At 40.9% G+C, this 23333-nt stretch overlaps 1 protein-coding gene across 1 annotated transcript; it reads left to right on the top strand.

Annotated features, from left to right (window-relative positions):
• The first annotated feature begins 1372 nt into the window (after positions 1–1372).
• On the top strand, positions 1373–16871 carry LOC124048691. Its single transcript, XM_046369713.1, has 10 exons — positions 1373–1478; positions 5468–5543; positions 6143–6384; positions 6733–7016; positions 7286–12684; positions 12809–13025; positions 13299–13540; positions 13763–14032; positions 14319–14425; positions 15839–16871. Exons 4-10 carry the CDS (start codon positions 6762–6764, stop codon positions 16054–16056), a joined length of 6708 nt encoding a protein of 2235 aa, XP_046225669.1. The 5' UTR covers positions 1373–1478; positions 5468–5543; positions 6143–6384; positions 6733–6761; the 3' UTR covers positions 16057–16871.
• Positions 16872–23333: the final 6462 nt, after the last annotated feature.

Genomic DNA, 23333 nt, shown 5'->3' on the forward strand with positions numbered 1-23333 from the left:
GATGGTCAGTCCTTGCATCCAGGGCCAACCCAAACATATATATTTTTCCTCTCCAGGAAGTCAGGAAGTCAGTCTCAGCTTACTGTTTGGGGGGGATAGTAGAATACACAACTTGTAATTTCAACATTTGGTAGTGCATCAGCAGTTTTCCTATTAAGTCAGTCACTGACAGTAACTCAATTAGCCCTTGTCAGGTAACATTTTACAGATTGATATTGGCTAGGTAAGTTAGTCTAGTCGGTTATCTAAACCTTGTAGTAATCACGGCCGAGTTACTGACCGGGCACACAAGGCACGGGTCCTGATCTCTACGGGGGCCACATTGATCTTGTTAGTCTCTCAGATATCATATTAACATGGCATAAGTCATGGCAAAATGAGAAGAATCGTATGAAATTAGTTTTAAAATTGAGACATGTTCTCTCTGGCCCATGAAAAAATATGTAGAATTGCAAAAGATGTGCTTTAAAACGGCAACATTTTCTCTACACCCCGTGGCAAAATGTGTGGAATTGGCGGACATAAACTTTATTACTGCACAATTTATTCTCTTCCACCAAGAGGGGGGCCACTAAAACGTTTTGCCTACGAGATGTGGGCAACCAAATCTTGCTTAGGGCCCCCCAAAAGCTAGATATGGCCTGTTTGCATCCATAGTTTTGTCTTTGAGTTTGAGTGATTACATTTATCAAGCCCTGTCCCTTAACTTTTTAATTGAACAGTGGCAGGGAGAGAGCTTTCTTATTGTTTCAACTGCTGACAACTCATTTATTTGAACAGAGTGGGTTATTTTAAACAGCTTTTTATTTGAGGCCTCATCACATCACATGTTCACAGTCACATGTCTCCTGTGTTTTACACCACAAAGTTACACCACAGTGCTAAAGTGTCTTTCTGGACCGGTTACTTCTGTTAACTTTCAGCACGTCGTGTGTTTAAGAGGCCCTTTCACAGAAGTGAAATGCAGACTTGAATTTAGTATCTTTAGGAATTGAAAAAAGTGAGATATACGGGTTCTCTAATTGTTTAAAAATCATATTGATTACACCAGACTTTCATCACACTTTTTCCTCACTCTTTCTTTCACTCTTTCTTTCATCACCAACACACACCATGTTGGAATGTCTCAGTTGAGCAAAATGTATGGTTTACAATACCTTTCACAACCTCTAATAAAATGTTATCCTTTAAACTTATATATGGTGAGAGCAAGAGTGCATAAACAGCTGTAAAAAAAAATACAGTAATCTCCCCTCCAAATATATGGGTAAAGTAAAACAAGGAGGCTGGTCTTTGAAATGTGAAAGTGAAACCACTGTGGCTATTGGCTGTGTCAGGTCAAGATCAGCTTCAGAGAAAAGTACATAAAAAGCTGTGCAGTGTCTCAAAGTTCACTGTGTTAGAGGTGTTTTTAGTCCTTATTTTCACCTTCTCAGAGCGCTGACTGAACACAGAGAAGAGGGAAGGCAGAGGAAAAGGTTAGTTCAAATCTTGTTCACTGTGTAGACTATTCTACATAGTACAACTCATTTTTTAGGCATTCATTTATGTTGAAAACTAACTGGATGAAACGGGATTGTTTTCAATGGGCTATTTATGTGTAGGGTGATATATGCATGAGTGGGACACTTTCTGGTAGATGATTATGTACACAATCAAAATCAGTCTACCCCTACTCAAGTGATGTTTATTTAATTAATTAAGGTCTTATCTCAAATCAAATGTTATTAGTCACATGAGCTGAATACAACTGGTGTAGACCTTACAGGGAAATGCTTAATTACGAGAAACTAACCAACAATGCAGTTTCATTTTTATGATGAAACAAGTTGATCATGTATTATGTACAACCACTAAAACAACATCAGACCAATACTTTTGCTAAAGCGTGGTTTGAAATTGTAGTGGGGCCCTTCAGTAGATGAAGTGGGACACTATTTTCTCATTATAAATACATTAGTGTCCCACTTCACCTGGCACTAGTAACTTTGTCGACACTTGTATATAACACACTCTATTTTTACCATTTTGTGTCAATGACCTTCTACTAGACCATCTCCATGCTATTGGGAAATGTATTTGGGGACATTCCAAAGTCGGTGAAAATCTATCGAAAGGAGTCTGCACAGCTTTTACTTGACCCTGAAACACCTATTATTCCCCAAATTCCCCTTTCATGAATTCAGCCTCATTTCTTTCCTCAGTTTCTTACACTGAACAAAAATATGAACACAACATGTAAAGTGTTGGTCCCATGTTTCATGAGCTGAAATACAATATTCCGGAAATTTTCCACATGCACAAAAAGCTTATTTCTCTCAAATTTTGTCCACAAGTTTGTTAACATTCCTGTTAGTGAGCATTTCTACTTTGCCAAGATAATCCATCCACCAGATAAGTGTGGCGTATCAAGAACCTGATTAAACATCATGATCATTACACAGGTGCACCTTTTGCTCGGGACATTAAAAGGTCACTCTAAAATGAGCAGTTTTGTCACACAACACAATGCCACAGATGTGTCAAGTTTTGAGGGAGTGTGCAACTGGCATGCTGACTGCAGGAACATCCACCAGAGCTGTTGCCAGAGATTTTAATGTTAATTTCTCTACCATAAGCCGCTTCCAACATTGCAGTATGTCCAACCGGCCTCACAACCGCAGACCACATGTATGGAGCCGTGTGGGCAAGCGGTTTGTGATGTCAACATTGTGAACAGAGTGCCCGATGGTTGCAGTTAAACTACGGACAACAAGCACACTCGATGGTAATTTGAATGCAGCGAGATACCGTGACAAGTTCCTGAGGCCCATTGTCGTGCCATTCATCAGTTGCCATCACCTCATGTTTCAGTATGATAATGCATGGCCCCATGTCACAAGAATCTGTACACAATTCCTGGAAGCTGAAAATGTCCCAGTTCTTCCATGGCCTGCTTACTCTGTATTCCCAGTCATGTGAAATCCATAGATTAGGACCTAAATAATTTATTACAATTTCCTGAACTGTGATTATTAAAATTGTGGCATGTTGCATTTATATTTTTGTTCAGTGTACATGTCAGTGAGTAGGCTACAGTTACATGCACACAATAATGCGATTATTGTGGATAGTCAGATTAATATAGTAGTTCGGTTAAAACGTTTACATGCATATTGCAAGAAGAACGATTTACATGGACACATCTGGAATCAGGAAAACTGATGGCGCTCAGATAACAGCCGAAAATTACCAATCAAAATAAACGTTCTACCACCGAAAACATTATTTTTGGGAAGCAAATTTGATTCTGAGTTCGGACATATAAAGTTTGCATGTGAAAACTACTTCAGTTGTTCCGAACTCTTCATTTGCACGAAAGAGGGAGGCATTTCTGCTTGTGCTAGCGCATGCGCAGATTAAACACCTCTAGAACGCCGCATAAGGTGCTGACATTGGTGGTGCGCAGGTGAGCAAACTGTACACATCCGCAACCGCCTGACTATATGTGACAAAGTGACAATCTGAGGCCCGACCCTAACCCACTAATATAGAAAATGCCCGTAGGCTAAAGTCAGAGATGGCAGAACGACTCTATGCCTAATTTAGATGTTTCTCTCTATAATTTCCCACATATTGGGAGACTATTTGTTAGTTAACTTGTCTATAATTAGATACATGCAGCTTCTCTTTTGTCAATATGTGTTAACCTAGAAGACTATATAAACCCTTGCTCACCAGAATAATGTCACAAATCGATAGGCTCCCCAATGGTGGAACAAACTCCCTCACGACGCCAGGACAGCGGAGTCAATCACCACCTTCCGGAGACACCTGAAACCCCACCTCTTTAAGGAATACCTAGGATAGGATAAAGTAATCCTTCTCACCCCCCTTAAAAGATTTAGATGCACTATTGTAAAGTGGCTGTTCCACTGGATGTCATAAGGTGAATGCACCAATTTGTACGTCGCTCTGGATAAGAGCGTCTGCTAAATGACTTAAATGGAAATGGATAGAATAATTGCTTCAATCTATTCTATCGGTAAAGTTCTCTGTCATTGCTGCTACTTTCGCGGATCAAAGACGTTTAGGGACCGGGATAAAATCTTTTAAAAAAAAGTTATCAGTTGGACCGGTCTTATGGAAATAGAAACGACTCAACATGGTTCTGATAATATTTCAGTTCGACTTGGAGGCTAATTTAATGTGGTTGAAATACTATCAGCTTGTATGATGCTGATAAAGATAGCACCTCTACAGGCAGCCTGGTCTCATAGACTAGCCTAACATAGTCAATGTAAAATCCGGGACACTGATATTAGTATGATATGTTATGTTTAGTCTGGTTACATAATACAGATGGTTTAACTTAAGGTAAAAACAAAAGTTGTTGCAACCCAAAGGTTGCCAGTTCGAATTTCATCCCAGACAACATTTAGCTAATATACAACTTTTCAACTAACCTACTTACTACTTTTTAGCTACTTTGCAACTACTTAGCATGTTAGCTAACCCTTCCCCTAATCCTAACCCTTTTAACTAACCCTTCACGTAACTCTAACCTTCACCCTAACCCTGATTAAGATAAACAGGGTAAGATGTTTAGGCCTACATGACTACTGCATAATCTGCCTTCTGCAATAACCAGATTAGCCTAATATCGAATTATTACGGTGCAAATACCGTAATATTTATTTCCCTCCCCTTTTTATTTCCCTTCAATTCCTTCCACTCATCCTATGCGGTTTATGTGCTTGGCCTATTTAGCAGTTAGACTAGATTTGGAGATATTATGAACAACTACAACAACATATTCCATTGTACTTTAGAATATCTAATGAAGAAAATTACATTTTAAATGATTAAAGGTTTATTTTGTGCATAGTTAAAAAAAAAGGTTCACTATTCAAACTCATTACACAGGAAGTGGGACAGTAATATAAATCTAATTTTTATAAAATATGAAAGCTGTTTACATGACTTTTTATAATGGTTCAAATCACTGTTAATTTTAACACCAAAAGATAGATTGTTCAATGATAATAATTGACAGAATTCAAACATTATTCTAGCGCATTATTACACATCATAGTTATCTAAAAACAGAATTTTCAAGAAAACATTTATTGCTACTTTATGTTTGACATGTTTATGTCCCAAAAATGATGCTTGCGGAGACTGCGGGGAGCTACACAAATTTAGATAGTTCATGTTTCCTATAAGATCATTTTTGTACTCTGCAAATTCAAAATAATCCCGTCGATAACCACAGTAAATTATGAATAAATAAATACAACTTTTATTAATAAGAATGAATAAACAATGAATAAGTAGGAATAGCAATAGGTCTGCATAGTGTATTTTAAAGTGTTACCTCATTCTCTGCTAGTATGATAACTTGAGAAAAGGTCCAGTAGATAAATGAACACATTACATTTTAAATGATTCAGTGTAAGACTGGTGTAAGGCTGTTTTTTCCCAACAGATTCTGAATAATGGGGGCCTCGGTGTCCATAAGGAACCAAACCCCATACACTTGGCACTACGAACTTGTCGGAGACGTAAGTATCTGAGTCACTGTAAAATCATGATAGTTAAAAACGTAATGTAATGTTGTGACACTTCTGTTGCTAACGGGAAACTTTCTTACAGACAACAAAATCAATAGAATTTAAATATGGCAAGGTAATTGATAACGGCAGTAATGTCATTTTGCTGAGTGTAAGGTGCTCTGTGAAATACCTGATCATGACATTTATAAACCTAGATTATTGTCTCTTCCCAATGCTGGCATGCCACAAAGGAAGGTAAACATTATGAAGAGCTGAACTAATAATGGCAGTGTTGTTAGAGTTGAACTCTGTTGATGTTGTTAAAATGAATAAAGTCCGCCCATTGTGTATGATAATACCATTTTGATGAGTATAGACTACCTTTAAGTATTGTGGACTACCTGAAAGTGGCTGTTGGCAGTAAAAGCCAGAGCGCTTATCAATATTGTCCCTGTGTCAAAATGAACCAGTGTAACATCAGAACTGGACATTTTATTTTGAGATCAAATCTAAAAAAATGTTGAGCGTTAAGTTGGATCGCTGAAGATGAATCTTTACACATTTATGAATTTAAAATGTATATCTGGTAATGATTTTCTGTTTTCCAGGGAGGTGGCAGTGGCACGTTGCATGGCATGGGTAGTGTACAAAGAAAACTCAACTCTAGGTGGATCCATTGCTACCTAAATTTAAGATATGACAATCACAGTAGCAACTCCTTCTCATATGAGTTCAACAGTCACAAGCAGGACGGAAGTCAAACATTCACTATTATAGAAACCAGTGGCCGTTCACTCATTCAGCTGTTGTGCGACACAGAGTTTAATAGTCCAACATGTTCCAAACTATGGTAAGTAAATTCTTACAAATCTGCTGAGTTTCATTATCATGTTCGAAATGTTCCTTTTGGAAATAAACCGTATACCCTCAATACATCGTATACCAGCAACTAGTATTTACAACTGAGCCAATTAATGTAAAGACTATTCCTAACAGTATACAAATAATATAGTATTGGTTCAGCAAATAGCAGTATTGGCTCAGGGCTGCTATATTTCTTATTGATCTGTATTTTTGTTTGAACAACATTGGCTGTGGGCTACTACGTCTCAAATGCCACCTTATATGTACAAATGGTCTCTGGCCAAACGCTGTGCATTACAAAGGGAATATGGTTTCATTTGTATTCATCCATCAGGGAAGCAAGAGGAAGACCAGCAGGAGGAGATGGATCGGCGAAGACAGGAGGAGCAACGAAGACGACAGCAGGAGGAGAGGAGGCGCCAGGAGCAACTGGAGAGGGAGAGGACGATCCAGCAAGAAATCGAAAGGGAGAGCGAACTTTCGGGTAAGAAGGTGTCAAAGGGACGAGAAAAGCTGAGACAGAAGCTGAGACTAAAAGGACAACAGCGCCATCACCAGCGTACACAGGTACTACACCAGATGATAGAAGATGACGCTGCAGCAATCAGAAGGGATGAGGTAAGAGATTAAATAAAGGGTTGTAGAATGGGTTTTATTTCGCATGAATGATTTTGTGTTTCACATAAATGTTGTGTTAACTTAATGATAAACATATTATATATTTCTGAAAATACAGTTTTTTCATATTTACATACAGTTGCCAATTTACATGGAAACACCACTAATAGAAAAAGTGTTTATAGTATGACACATACATCTTTTTTTGCATCTGTACTAAAATATTCATTTTCTTTGCTATTTTTTGTGTTGGGGCCATTTCATTCTAGCCAGCGGACTTGAAAAATAAGTTTGAAGATCTTCTGAAGAAATACGAGATCACTGAAGACAAAAGCATGCAAGAGGACAAGCTTGAAAACCGAATGAAAAATCTTCAGAATGAACTAACCTTTAAATACTTTGGAGAGCCTCAACTGTCCATCTGGTGTCAGTTGACCATAGATCGTGCTATCAGCCAAGGAGAGCAATCGCTCACTGAGCAGTTTAGCATCCTCACGGCTGTGACAGAGCTAACGTTGACCAATGACTCGGACACAGACAGTAAAGAGAACCAACTACCTGACTGGGACCAGAAGTATGACTTTCTCATCCGTCTTCTTGAACAGCTGTACAGCACAAATCCCACAGTGGCTCAACAACTTGTTCTGAGCATTCTTGACGTGTTCACAGAGGTGTCAGAGAAAAACAAGGGGCTCCTTAGTCAAATTCTCTTCAACATGATCTGGACACCTTCGGAAATTCTGCTCTTTTTGCGAGGTGTTTCAGGCATAAACCAAGAGTTAGCAACCTCAATCCTTCATACTGTGCAGACAAACAAGCTGGATCTTCTCTATACTCTCTCTGCCCTGAAAGATAAAGACCCTGTCAAGTCTCTACAATGGTATGCTGAGGCAGAAGGGGACAAGGATGCCGACACCATTGTGAATGAAATGCAAAATGAAAAGTACCCAGAAAAAATATTGTCCATAATGAAGGAAATTCTAGGATATATGACAGAGGAACTTCCAAAACATGCAAAGGAGGACTTGGATCAGGTAAAGATAGAGGAAGCAAAGCAGATGATCAAGTCACTGGATTTTACTAACCCTGACCTTGCTGTTCTCAAGGAGGTCCTAATAAGGATGTCTATTGCTGTGCAAGACTGCTCAACCATTTACACTCAAAACGGTAAGAACATAGAAGGCTATTTTCCTAGCATCACTCCGCTGGAATCACTGCTCACTGCTGAGAAAATAGAAGGCTACTTTCCCCGACTCACTCAGTTGGCATCACTGCTCATGCTCCTTCTACCAAAGTTAACAGGGAAAAAAGGTATCCTTCTGGAAATTGGCACAGGTGAAGGAAAATCTTGCATCTTGGCTATGTTTGCCACCATCCAGGCCATCCGTGGCACTAAGGTTGACGTTGTGACCAGTTCTCCAGTCCTTGCTCGCCGAGACCAAGAGGAGTGGAAGAAACTGTATGACATGTTTGGTGTCACATCCTCTGTTGTGCCACCACCACAGATACAGGGAAGCTCCCCTGAAAGCAGGGATAGTATGCTACAGGAGGCTTACAGGAAACAATTAGTTTACGGAACCGTTGGCAGCTTTGCAGCAGACGCTTTGAGGCAGGAATTCGAGAAGGACACCACACGTGGGGAGAGGAGGTTCGACATGGTGATTGTGGATGAAGTGGACTACATGACCTTGGACAATGGAGTTCAGGTGACGTTTCTATCCCACGAGGCAAGTGGCCTGAGGCACCTCGGACAAGTCCTTGCTAGCATATGGGCCATGGTATCTATGTGTCAGCCAATTGAGATGGAAGATACTGGAGAGATTGAGTGGGCAACTGGAATCCAGCATTTTCACAAGGCTGCAAAGTTAGCTGTTATCGGTCCAGCGACATCTAAAGAATTCTCTGAATTTCACATTTTGGAAGCCGGAGTGGAGTTGGGTATCTATTCAGATGAAGATTTTGATATGTTCATGCATGCTCTAGAGAACACAGAGAATGACGATTCAACGGAGAACAGGATAACTGTTGATACATTCTTGGCCAAAGTTGGAATTACTCAACAGTGTGATCTGCTCACCATAATGGAGAAAGCACTGGAGAATGATGTGGCCATTGACTGTTACTCTGTGACAAACAATAAAGCCGTGCTGGTTGAGGAGAAAAAGTTGCACAACAACCCCGATATCCTGGAAATCAAAATGCTTCTCCTCGAGAATGGACGAGCCAGCGAGATCATACCTGAAGACAAACTCATTAAGGCAACAGTCTCTGAGCTGAAGTCTAAAATCAAATATTCTGGCAGCTCTCAGTCAAACTCAGAGTTTCTTGTGATCCCCTCTTTCCTTGAGAAGTACCTTGAGAATCAGTTACCAGTCTTTGTGGAAAACGCCCTGAAAGCCATCATGATGACACAAGGCAGAGAGTACATGATTGATCAGACGTTGGAAGCTGTCGTAGACAAGCATCTCTACCATGCTATCATCCCAGTGGACTTCCAGGCTAGTGGAGTGTTGGAGAAGAACAAACGCTGGGGGGACGGCCTGCAGCAGTTTCTGGAGATGAAACACCAGCTGGCAACCACTCCTTTGTCCAATGTGACTAATTACCTTTCAAACTTCCATTACTTTCAAAAGTACCTGAAAGGGAATGGGATATTTGGTGTGTCTGGGACATTAGGGGGTGATGCCGACAAAGATTTCCTTGCAAGGCATTACGAAACAGACAGCTACATAATACCAGCTCATCGCCATAAGAAGGTTGTTGAGCTTCCAGCAATTCAGGTCAGTGGGCAAGCCCAGTGGATGGACATCCTCTGTAAGACAGCAATGAGGGTGGCAGAAGGTGGTCAGGTTGTCTTGGTCGTATGTGAAGATGTCAAGACCGCAAACGAGCTTCTGAAGAAAATAGAGGGCGAGAATCCACATCCCCCAGTCACATTATACACAATCAGTGAGAAACACAACATTGAGAGAACCAAATTCAGAGGGGGACATGTAATCATAGCCACAAATCTAGGAGGTCGTGGAACTGATATCAAGGTTGATCAGGATGTCAACATACGTGGTGGCCTCTTCGTCCTCCTGACACATTACCCTGGGAGTCGCAGAGTGGAGAAACAGGTGTTTGGAAGAACTGGTCGGAAGGGAAACCCGGGCATAGTCCAGATGATCCTCTGTGGGGATAACCTTGCCCCAGCATACCAGGGCCAGCCTGTGGAGATCATGAGACAATTGAGAGAGGAGTACGAAGTCCAACGCATCAAAGATATGGAGACAGATGAGCTTCTCGAAATAAAAATTAAAGAGGACCTGTTTGGCACGTTTTGTGAATTTCTTGACAAGTTTCATGGCAACTTCACAAAACAGGAGAGAGATGACCTGTCAGGAATGGGGCCAAATGATGTCCCTGAGTGTTTTAAAGAAAAAGGCCCTAAGTTTGATTACCAGCCTGCACTCAATGCTTTGAAAGAAACATGGTCATTGTGGCTTACCCTTCACGAGGAGCACATCCGTCAGCACGAAGATATCAGTGTTCTTAAAGCAGACCTTCTTCAGCATATCACAAATAGGGGCAACATGCTGCTGAATGGAAAAAGTCTAAACTTCTATGACCACATTAAGCAGGCTACCAGCAGAACAGACTTGCACCTCCGCAACAAAAGTAAGTGTGACTATGAAGCAAAGTCCTACTGGAAAGATGTTGAAGAATGTGACCCTTTTTACAGTGCCGTGGCAATGTACAACCAAGCTTTCATCACCATCAACATGGGAAAAGATGGCTACAAAACAGAGGCATGGAAATTACTGGAAAGGGCAAAGACATCTGTGGATGTTTACTTGTCAGAAACCACAAATACCATGGTTTCTTTTCAGATTGCCACAAGAGGCAACTTTGAACCACATCATGAAGGAGAACGCAACTTTCTAAAGCAAATAGATTCCAGGATGAGCATTCACAAAGCTTGGATACTTAACATTGACCTTGCAGTAAATAAACTTAAAGAGCTTGAGGGTGAAGGCACAGCCATAACAGAGGTATCCTCAGTGTACAGCCTCTCAGAAAATCAAGACTACATCACAGGAAATGAACTTACGGCCTTGTATGACAATGGCCTGAGCATTGTGTTTGAGGTGAAAAAGAAGCCAGAGTTCAGCTTTGACGCTTTGATCTGTTTCTTCATCGGTATGTGTCAGGTCATCCTTGGAGTTCTGGTTTGTGCCCTGTCGTTTGGCTCTGCAACCCAGATTGGCTTAAGTCTCATCTCTGAAGGAGTCTCTGACATGATTGAAGGGATATCTGGCATGATATCGGGCACATTCGATTGGGCACAATGGGCCATCTCCAAAAGCATCAGCATTGGGATGTCTCTGCTCTCCGCAGGGTTCAGCGCCATTAAAAAAGTTGCCAACACAGCATATAAAGTCCTCAATGGTACTATGAAACTCTCATCTGTTGCAAAGGATATCATTGGCACAGGAAAGTATGTTTTCAAGTCCGCACAAGGAGCAGCAAAGTCTATCTCCAAAGAAACAATTAAGACTGCAATGAAGAAAGTGGCATCCCCTACAAACATGAAGATGGCTCTAAAACACGCAACCAAGTACGCATTTCAGGAGCTAGGGAAGCAGGGTGTAAACGCAGGAATTAACTACGCCATTGATGCTGGAATTGGGGCCATCTTTAAAACAATTTTAGAAAAAGCTTTCAAAGACATGGTCAATTCAACAGTCAAAAAGAATGCCGAACTAGATCTTAGTCTCACTGAATACATTAGCTCTGCAGTACCTAAAGGAGCTTTGCAGAACCGCAGCAACTATAAGATTGACTCAAAGCTTGAACAACAAACAAAAGATTTAGTTCAAGTTATGACAAAAGAACTTATTCCTGGCCTCATGACTGATGCCACCACATCCCAAGTCAGTGATGTTATCAGCAGACTCTCTGAGGTGTGCAATAATGCAACTGACCTTGTGGCAAAAAGTGGAACACATTTTATTGCAAAAGGAGTCAAAATAAGTGTAGAAATAGCTAAACACACCACAACCTTGGTCCAAATGATTCGGTCTATTCCTACAGAACATGTTATCAATGACATATTTGTCCTCGAATTAAAAAAAGAAATTGAAGAGCAGCAAAGATATGTGGAGCAGTATGACCAAGATGGCAGACATGATTTACCAGATGTGATTCGCCTAAAGGATGAGTTCCTAAGCTCCATTTCGGAAAGTGTCTCCGAAGCGTTCATAGATGCTTGTGCTGGTCATATGTCCTCTTTTGTGACGGGAACATTCAAGAAGAAGCTCAATGGAGTTACTGGAAAAGTTGTTGACAATGTACTTGGCAGACACAAAACTGAGGCCTTTTTCCAGGACCGGCAGCATAAACATGATATGAAGTCAGCCAGTCAGAAGACTGGGAAAGCTCTGTCAGAGACTGAAACAAAAGAACTTCTGGACTATGCAGAGAAGATTGGTGATGTTAATCGACCAGCCTCGGCCCTGGACATTTATGTCCTCACAAACAGTGACCTGCTCCATGGTAAAGGCATCCAGTTCAAAGTGGTGGATCAAGATGGGAAAACGCTCTCAGAGGAGTCCTACCCGGGAACGAACAGCTCAGCTGGCCAAATCACTCTACGGCTGACCAAGGAGCCTGAGAAAACACACAGGTATTTGTCCTAAACTGTTTGGTAGACCTTCATCAACAATACTGCAAATATCCCAAAATTAGGATCTCTCCATTAGAACTACATTAATGAGAACCAATGGTGCTCTTTATTTCTGCTCTTTCAGTGAGAAAGGAATCCTCTCTAAAGCAAAAGACAGAATTCAAGGAGTGCAAAGTCCATACAGTGGTCACTTTGACATCATCCAAGATGGCAAAGTAATCCCTGTGCGCTCAGAGAACAAGAACTGCCTGTACCATGCTCTAATACAGGCAACATCTAACAGCTCAGAGGATGAGATCACAAGTCAAGCTGTGAATCTACGAAACAATGTTAAAGACCAGGTACTGTACGCCTACTCATGTCTACGTATAGTTTCAATCATTCTTAAACTAAGTAACTTTCTGAAATATGTCATTTTTATCAAATCCGACGAACGAACACTAGGAAATTAAGATGATTGGTAGATACCAACTGTATGAATAAAATAAATGAATATAACATATTGCATCTTTAACCTTGGTTGTGGAGTAATTGGAGTAATTTGTAAGTCGCTCTGGATAAGAGCGTCTGCTAAATGACTTAAATGTAAATGTAAATGTTATGTCTTCCCATAGATTAAAGGGAGCCTTCAGGCTTATAGTGAAATGGTTAAAACCCAGAAGACCTATGATGCACTTGAGAAAAATCATGGAAAATATGCTATAGTTGGAGGGGCCAGGAATAGAAAACGGACGAATGATGGGGAATATGAACATGATATCAGGCCCATGAAGAATTGTCCTTATAGTTCCTCGGGGATAAATGAGTATGACATAGCCTTTACGTACAACCTTGGATTAGTTGGTCATTACAAAAGGTATTTTAGCATAATAATTGTTTACATTTTTATATGGGTATTGTTCAAATCTACCAATGTTATTATAATGACCCTGCATTATTTTTACACTTGAATATATTATTAAGACCAGAAATGTATATAATAATTCATAAAGCATTGACATACAAATTGTGTAAATAGATGTGTTTACTTGAATTGTACTTCCATAGTACAACCCTTTCTCTTCTATTCCCTCATCAGCGTCAAAAACACCAAACTTTTCTCTGACAACATGGGGGAAAGAGGCATTGTGGAGGCAGACCATATCCCACCAAAGAATTCCCTGAAGCTGGCCAGAGACCAAAAATCTCAGATGAAAAATCTTCAACAGAAGAATCCGAAGCTTTATGATATGATAAACAGCATTGAATCAGATCAAAATGGAGGGAACCTGCTCACAATGCGGGTTCTCAAACAGCATCACAGGAATGCTCTAACCACTGGAAGGAGTAAGACATCAGTCATCTGCAGGTGAATTATCTATTATAGGTGCAATCCATCCCTTCCCTTTCTCCCTGTGATACACAACCGAGGCTGAAATAAAAACACAGAAACAAACTTAATTTGATATCATTTAAGCAAGGTTTCTGCCTGGTCCTCTTCTTCTTAGACCTTTCAGCCCTTTGATTTAGCTACAATGTAAAAAGTTCCATTCTTGTGGTGTTTAAGGAATTGAATACTTACTATCGATGCTGCTTCCCTATTCGTAATGTTCTCAATCTCCTAACAACACTGTGCATGGCCTTCCAACTCATAGGAAGCTGCTGGCGGATACACTTGCAAGCGGAGATGTGGAGAAATCACTGAAGTTATCTTTCATCATGGCTCATCCTATTGCTTCCGACCAGCTCAGAGACAAAGCAGGTGATTATTGTCCTTTATACAATGGGTGGGTCTAATCCTGAATGCTAATTGATTAAAACCACATTCCAGCCGATGTCTATTCCACAAGTTACCACCAGCTAAATCTATGATGTTAAAATGCCTATTTACTCTGACTGCGCAATCCACTGTCTCATCAGCCCAGCCAGGCAATTTCTAAACTTGATCTCCACTATAAAAGCATCTAGATATTATCTCACATTTCTTTTAGACTAACATTTAGTTTTCAACAGCGAAGATTTGTATTAACCTTGCTGTCTGTCTCTCCCACATTTGCAACGTTGTTTCAATATTCAAATCTCCAGCTGTCCCATGGTAATGAACGTGCCGGGAGTTGGGACGAGACACACAGGCAGTGTTTCTCAGCCAGTCGAAATAATGAATCAGCATCTTTTTTTACGGATGTATACAATGAAATGTCAATTTAAAAAAGTCAAACGAAATGAAGTGCAGCTAGTTTGCAGTCATTCCAGCTTCAGTTTGAAGTGATTGTGTTAGATGTGTTGTTGGCTAGATCCTCTGAACAACAGTGTCCTGACGAGTGAGCACATATTCTATGCCAGGTGAAATCGTGCCTCATTATCTCATTGTTATGGATGTATCCAAATTAATGTCACTAGAAAACAGCTTAAACAAATGCAAATGCGGCTACTTTGCTGTTATTCTGGCTTTTTGAAGTGACTGTAACTTAGCATTAGTTGGTTAGCTAGCAAGCAAGGGATAAGAATGTTGCCAGCCAGTATTGCAATGGAACATTTAGAACGGTTTGCTGTTCTAAACTACACCCATGCCAATGTATCCTCCAAACACCGGCTTCCCGGGCATTATCCCTTAAGTCTGTATCCTCCAAACACCGGCTTCCCGGGCATTATCCCTTAAGTCTGTATCCTCCAAACACCGGCTTCCTGGGCATTATCCCTTAAGTCTGTATCCTCCAAACACCGGCTTCCCGGGCATTATCCCTTAAGTCTGTAGCCTCCAAACACCAGCTTCCCGGGCATTATCCCTTAAGTCTGTATCCTCCAAACACCGGCTTCCTGGGCATTATCCCTTACGTCTGTATCCTCCAAACACCGGCATCCCGGGCATTATCCCTTAAGTCCTCCAAACACCGGCTTCCTGGGCATTATCCCTTAAGTCTGTATCCTCCAAACACCGTCTTCCCGGGCATTATCCCTTACGTCTGTATCCTCCAAACACCGGCTTCCCGGGCATTATCCCTTAAGTCTGTATCCTCCAAACACCGGCTTCCCGGGCATTATCCCTTAAGTCTGTATCCTCCAAACACCGGCTTTATCCCTTAAGTCTGTCCTTCTTATATAGGAAATTCTTCACTACATTTTTCTCATTTTCACAGAATGTTTTACTATTAATTTGTTTATGTTTTTATTCTAGGAAAGCCCAATAAACTTACCCTGGGATCCATTGATTTATCTCCTGAAGGAACGGTGTTCTACTATACAGCTGGCTTTAATCAGATGCTGAATCACCATAGTAAAGAGGGGATCATCGACCAGAATCAGCAGGCGAGGCTGAAGTCCTGGGTGTCCGATAAGAAGTACATGGACCCGGACACCCCAGAGTACAACGACATCCTTGCAGCCATCCAGTAACACAACCTCCACTGGAGACATGTTAGTAAAGGGATAAAATCATACTTTTATATTCAGCATATGAATATCATGAATTTAGTATAATCATAAGGTGAATCATTTCTTGTTGAACCTTAGGTGAATGACAATTTGACCTTTCTACTGCTGCATAATTACTATACTTTTTTTGTTTGTGCTTCCACAAGGTAGCCTATGGCTTTTCAAAATAGATACAGTAACTTATGTGCAAGTTGCATGAGATATAAGCTTGCTAAAAGAACGGTAGGTTCTTTACAGTAAACTGTAAATTGACTTTTGATTTTGTTTCATTCAATACTGTATACTATACTGGGTGCCAAAGTTCATTTCTCAATGTCATAATATTTACTGATGTCATAATATTTCATGTTTGTAGTTTCTTAGTGTTGAATTATATAGCCTACTTTTCATTTTAGTGTAATGATCATGATAACTTTTTAAAATCAAATCAGAATGTATTTGTCGCATGTGCAGAGAATACAGTGAAATGCTTACCCACAAGCCCTTAACCAACAATGAAGTTTTAATAAAAAAATAAAGAAATATAACAAATAATTAAGGAGCAACAATAAAATAACAGTAGCGAGGCGATGTATGTTATGCTCATCATCAATGGTTTCACAGTCAAATCATAATCTCATTGGCAGTGTTTATCATGTATTTGATTATGGATGATTTTGTATTTACTCAATCCAAGGTGGTGTTTTAATCTATTTGAATAAATGTTTGCATTCTCAAAAATATTATCTGTATTTGAAACTATTGATAATAAACTGATTTAATTTGCAAGACAACTAGCAATGTGCACCTTCGAGTGGATCAATTATGTCTTTCAAATCAAATCTTATTTGTCACATACACATGTTTAGCAGATGTTTTTGAGGGTGTAGCTAAATGCTTGTAAGCTGAAGAGCTAGAAGCAGAGCTTCCCTATCTGACGGTGCCATCTCTCTCTAACTAATTAATTGTGCACATTTTATGTTTTCAGTCTGTGAGTGTATGATTACAGTTAAGAACAAAGTCAGTTAAGAACAAATTCTTATTTACAATGACGGCCTACCAAAAGGTGTCCTGCGGGGGCTGGGATTAAAATAAAAATAAATGAAATAAAAATATAGGACAAAACACACATCACGACAAGAGAGACAACACAACACTACATAAATAGAGACCTAAGACAACAACATAGCATGGCACCAACACATGACAACATAGCATGGTAGCAACACAACATGACAACATGGTAGTAACACAACATGGCAGCAACACAACATGACAACAACATGGTAGCAACACAACATGGCAGCAACACAACATGGTAGCAGCACCAAACAGGGTACAAACATTGGGCACAGACAACAGCACAAAGTGCAAGAAGGTAGAGACAACAATTCATCACACAAAGCAGTAAGAGTGTCCATGATTGAGTCTTTGAATGAAGAGATTGATATAAAACTGTCCAGTTTGAGTGTTTGTTGCAGCTCGTTCCAGTCACTAGCTGCAGCGAACTGAAAAGACGAGCAACCCAAGGATGTGTGTGCTTTGGGGTCCTATAACAGAATGTGACTGGCAGAACGGGTGTTGTATGTGAAGGATGGCAGCTGCAGTAGATATCTCAGATAGGTGGGTGGGAGTGAGGCCTAAGAGGGTTTTATAAATAAGCATCAACCAGTGGGTCTTGCAACGGATATACAGAGATGACCAGTTTAAATCAAATTGTATTAGTCACATGCGCCGAATACAACCTTACAGTGAAATGCTTACTTACGAGCCCCTAACCAACAATGCAGTTTAAGAAAATACAGATAAGAATAATAAATAAAAGTAACAAGAAATTAAAGACCCTGTCTATCGCCTGGTACTGTTTGGACTCTGACCTGGTTTATGAACTCTCGCCTGTACCTGTATACCGACCTGTCTTTTGCCTACCCCCTTTTGGTACAATAAATATCGGAGCTCAACCATCTGCCTCCTGTGTCTGCATTTGGGTCTCACCTTGTGCCCTTATATAGGGATTATGGTGGTCCTCTTAAAACATGTTGGTATTACAGACTCGGACAGGGAGAGGTTGAAAATGTCCGTGAAGACTCTTGCCAGTTGGTCAGCGCATGCTCGCAGTACATGTCCTCGTAATCTGTCTGGCCCTGCGGCCTTGTGAATGTTGACCTGTTTAACTTCTTTGGGCTAGGGGGCAGTATTTTGACGTCCGGATTTAAAGCGTGCCCAAAGTAAACTGCCTGCTATTCAGGCCCAGAAGCTAGGATATGCATATAATTTGGTATATTTAGATAGAAAACACTAAAGTTTCTAAAACTGTTCAAATTATGTCTGTGCGTATAACAGAACTTATTTGGCAGGTGAAACCCAGAGGACAAACCATCCAGGAATTATTTATTTTGAGGTGACAGTGTTTTCAATGGGTTTCTATGTGTATCTAGATTTATAAGGCACTTGCTTGCAGTTCCTATTGCTTCCACTGGATGTCAACAGTCTTTAGAAATTGGTTGATGTTTTTCTTTAGAGAAATGAAGAAGTACGGCAGTTCAGAACGAGGGTCCAGCCTAGTGCACTCTGTTTTGATGCGCGCTCCAGGTCACGCACTTCTTGTTGTTTTTATCAGGTATTGAACACCGTTTATCCAGTCTTAAATTTTATGGATTATTTACATTAAAAAATACCTAAAGTTGTATTAGGAAAGTTGTTTCAAATGTTTGGACAGTGTTTACAGGTAATTTATTAGATATTTTGTAGTTATGCTGGTCGAGTTGGAACTGGTGTTTTAATTAATCAAACGTGCCAAATAAATTGACATTTTGGAGATGTAATGACGGAATTAATCGAACAAAAGGACCATTTGTGATGTTTATGAGACATATTGGAGTGCCAACAAAAGAAGTTCTTCAAAGGTAAGGCATGAATTAAATCGTTATTTCTGACGTTTGTGTTGCGCCTGGCGGGTTGAAATAGGATTTTCATGTGTTGGTATGCTGGGCGCTGTCCTAAGATAATCACATGGTTTGCTTTCACCGTAAAGTATTTTTGAAATCTGACATGATGGCTAGATTAACGAGAAGTTAAGGTTTAATTTGGTGTGTTGCACTTGTGCATGTATGAAAGTTTAATATTTTTTATTTTTTATTTTTTATTTGGCGCTCTGCCATTTCACCGGATATTGTCAAATCGATCCCGTTAACGGTAATTGAGCCCAAAGAAGTTAAAGGTCTTACTCACATCGCTGCAGAGAGCGTGATTACACAGTCTTCCGGAACAGCTTGTGCTCTCATGCATGTTTCAGTGTTATTTGCCTCGAAGCGAGCATAGAAGAGGTTTAGCTCATCTGGTAGGCTCGTGTCACTGGGCAGCTCTTGACTGTGCTTCCCTTTGTAGTCTGTAATAGTGTACAAGCCCTGCCACATCCTATGAGCGTCAGAGCCGGTGTAGTACGATTCGGTCTTAGTTCTGTATTGACACTTTGCCTGTTTGATGGTTTGTCTGAGTGCATAGCGGGATTTCTTAAAGCTTCCGGATTAGAGTCCCGCTCCTTAAAAGCGGCAGCTCTAGCCGTTAGCGCAGTCAGGATGTTGCCTGTATTCCACGGCTTCTGGTTTGGGTATGTACGTACGGTCACTGTAGGGATGACATCCTCGATGCACTTATTGATGAAGCCAATGACTGATGTGGCGTACTCCTCAATGCCATCGGAGGAATCCCGGAACATATTCCAGTCTCTGCTAGCAGACAGTCCTGTAACTTAGCATCTGCTTCATCTGACCACTTTTTTTATTGATCGAGTCACTGGTGCTTCCTGCTTTAACCGTTCTGCTAGCAACCCACCTCGACAACATCCGGTGAAATTGCAGAGCTCCAAATTCAAAATACAGAAATAGTCATAATAAACATTCATAAAAAATACAAGTGTTATACATCGGCTTAAAGATTAACTTCTTGTTAATCCAGCCGCTTTGTCAGATTTCAAAAAGGCTTTACGGCGAAAGCATACCATGCGATTATCGGAGGACAGCGCCCAGCATACCAACACATGAAATGTGTGTATGCTTACAAAAGCATACAAACATTTTACAACCAAGTAAAGGAATTACAAAAGTCAGAAATAGCGCTAAAATTAATCACTTACCTTTGAAGTTATTCATATGGTTGCAGTCACAAGAGTCCCAGCTACACAATAAATGTTTGTTTGTTCGATAACGTCCCTCTTTATATCCCAAAAACTCTGTTTTGTTGGCACGCTTTGTTCAGTAATCCACTGGCTCAAAGGCGGTCAAAACATGCAGAAGAATACATCCTAATAGTACCAGTAAAGTTCGTCGAAACACGTCAAACGATGTTTATAATTAATCCTCAGGTTGTCAATTGTTTCAATAATCGATAATATTTAAACCGGAAAATAGCATATTCAATAGAAAAGAAAAAACAACGAAGGGAGCGCAATTGGTCAGCACTGCAACGAAGGGCGCGCAAAAACCAGCACTGCATGATTCTACAGTCCACCAACAGAAAGGTTTCATTCTTCTTCATTTTTCAGAAAACAAGCCTGAAACAATGTCTAAAGACTGTTGACATCTATTGGAAGCCATAGGAACTGCAATCTGGGTCCTAACCCATTAGATACTCTATAAGCATTCAATTGAAAAAACCCACATCAAAATAATCCCACCTCCTGGATGGATTTTCCTCAGGTTTTTGTCTGCCAAATCAGTTCTGTTATACTCACAGACATTATTTTTTATTTTATTTTTTGTTGTTGAATTTTTTGCCCCTTTTTCTCCCCAATTTCGTGGTATCAAATTGTTTAGTAGCTACTATCTTGTCTCATCGCTACTTCTCCCGTACGGGCTCGGGAGAGACGAAGGTTGAAAGACATGCGTCCTCCGATACACAACCCAACCAAGCCGCACTGCTTCTTATCACAGTGCCATCCAACCCGGAAGCCAGCCGCACCAATGTGTCGGAGGAAACACCGTGCACCTGGCAACCTTGGGTAGCGCGCACTGCGCCCAACCCGCTGCAGGAGTCGCTGGTGCGCGATGAGACAAGGATTTCCCTACCGGCCAAACCCTCCCTAACCCGGGCGACACTAGGCCAATTGTGCGTCGCCCCACGGACCTCCCGGTCGCAGCCGGTTACGACAGAGCCTAGGCGCAAACCCAGAGTTTCTGGTGGCACAGCTGGCGCTGCAGTACAGCGCCCTTAATCACTGCGCCACCCGGGAGGCACAGACATTATTTTAACGGTTTTGGAAACTTTATAGTGTTTTCTATCCAAATCTACCAATTATATGCATATCCTAGCTACTGGGCCTGAGTAACAGGCAGTTTACTTTGGGCATGCTTCTCATCCAGATGTCGAAATACTGCCCCCAAGCAACAATAAGATAATTTTTGGTTGTAAGCAGGAATCAGGAGGCTATAATTATGGTCAGATTTGCCAAATGGATGGCGAGGGAGAGCTTTCTATGCGTCTCTGTGTGTGGAGTAAAGAGTTTTTTCCCCCTCGTTGCACATTTAACATGCTGATAGAAATTTGGTAAAAATTGATTTAAGTTTCCATGCATTAAAGCATTAAAGCAAGTATAGAGGAGTATAGAGTGCAGTGATAGGGGCATTGGTGGCAAATCTGATGGCCGAATGGTAAACAACATCTAGCCGCTTGAGAGCACCCTTACCTGCCAATCTATAAATTGCATCTCTGTAATCTGGTATGGGTAGGCTGGTCATTTGAATCAGGGTTAGTTTGGCGGCTGGGGTGAAAGAGGAGCGATTACGATAGAGGAAACCAAGTCTAGATGTATCTTTAGCCTGCAGCTTTGATATGTGCTGAGAGAAGGACAATGTACCATCTAGCCATACTCCCAAGTACTCATATGAGGTGACTACCTCAAGCTCTAAACCCTCAGAGGTAGTAATCACACCTGTGGGGAGAGGGGCATTCTTCTTACCAAACCACATGACCTTTGTTTTGGAGGTGTTCAGACCAAGGTTAAGGGCAGAGAAAGCGTGGGGCTTAGGATCGAGCCTTGGGGTACACCCTTGGTGACAGGCAGTGGCTGAAACAGCACATGATCTGACATTATACACAGCACTCTTTGAGAGAGGTAGTTGGCAAACAAAGCCAAAGACCCCTCAGAGACACCAATACTCCTTTGGCCAAGTCAATAAAAATAGCAGCACAACATTGCTTAGAATCAAGGGCAATGGTGATATCATTGAGGACCTTTAAGGTTGCAGTGACACTTCCATAATTGTACATTTGTATCTTTATTTAACTAGGCAAGTCAGTTAAGAAAAAATTATTATTTTTAATGACAGCCAAGGAACCGTGGGTTAACTGCCTTGTTCAGGGGCAGAACGACAGATTTTTACCTTGTGACTCGATCTTGGAACCTTTCGTTTACAATGTCCAACGCTCTAACCACTAGGCTACCTGCCATCCCATAATCTGAGCGAAAACCAGAATATGGGGGTACAGAAGTTTATTTTTACATTATAAAGACAAACATTTTTAAACAATAGCAGCGATGTTGACATTGCCATGTTGATCTGAGCCATGCTGTTGGAAAACCACTACAGTGTCCGACTTTAGTCTATCACAGATGCAGTATTCCTGACTTCACTCGCCGACTTTCGTCTACAGTCGGCTTCATTAGCCTAAAGGTGTCCGCATGCTTCCCAGACTAAACAGTTCGGAAGAGTTTGTGCGTATACTGTGATGACATTTTGTGAGGTTTGTGACGTTATTGTGACGACATTTTGGGACATTTTGTGACGACATTGTAGTTTTAGACTGGTAAGGGTTTTTCGGCTTTTTGGGTACACAACATTTTTTCTTGAGGCAAGCCGAAATTCGATAGCCGAAGTCTACACCCCTTCGTCAGTGGTTGGTCAACAGTAGGGATTCTTCAAAAAATTATTTGTTGTCATTTCTATGGGAAGTACTGCACCAAACGCCTTAGGTGTAAAATTGAAATATCCTCTGCAAAATGTCAAAGTTAATGTCCGATTTCTTGACTTATCTTTTCTGACTATTTTGAGGAAGTGCATACTGGCTATGGCGTCTGAAAATGGACAACGGTAGTGTTGCCGTACTATTGACCTTTGTTTCTTGTTTTTCAAGCGAAGGTCTTTTAAGGGAGGTTTGGCATGGCGGAACTGAGTTCGGCTAGGCACCTTTACCGCGCGAACACACCCAATCAATGAATCCCATTTGTGAATCCCAAACCAGCCCCTCGCCCCTACTAACCC

The sequence above is a fragment of the Oncorhynchus gorbuscha genome, linkage group LG11 (assembly GCF_021184085.1).
Source record: "Oncorhynchus gorbuscha isolate QuinsamMale2020 ecotype Even-year linkage group LG11, OgorEven_v1.0, whole genome shotgun sequence".
Taxonomy (NCBI): Eukaryota; Metazoa; Chordata; class Actinopteri; order Salmoniformes; family Salmonidae; genus Oncorhynchus; species Oncorhynchus gorbuscha.

Coding starts and splice junctions, on each gene's coding strand:
- LOC124048691 (XM_046369713.1), top strand. CDS start 6,762: ATGGATCGGCGAAGACAGGAGGAGCAACGAAGACGACAGCAGGAGGAG. Junction 12,685..12,808: donor GAGCCTGAGAAAACACACAG/GTATTTGTCCTA, acceptor CTGCTCTTTCAG/TGAGAAAGGAATCCTCTCTA. Junction 13,541..13,762: donor TTAGTTGGTCATTACAAAAG/GTATTTTAGCAT, acceptor TTCCCTCATCAG/CGTCAAAAACACCAAACTTT.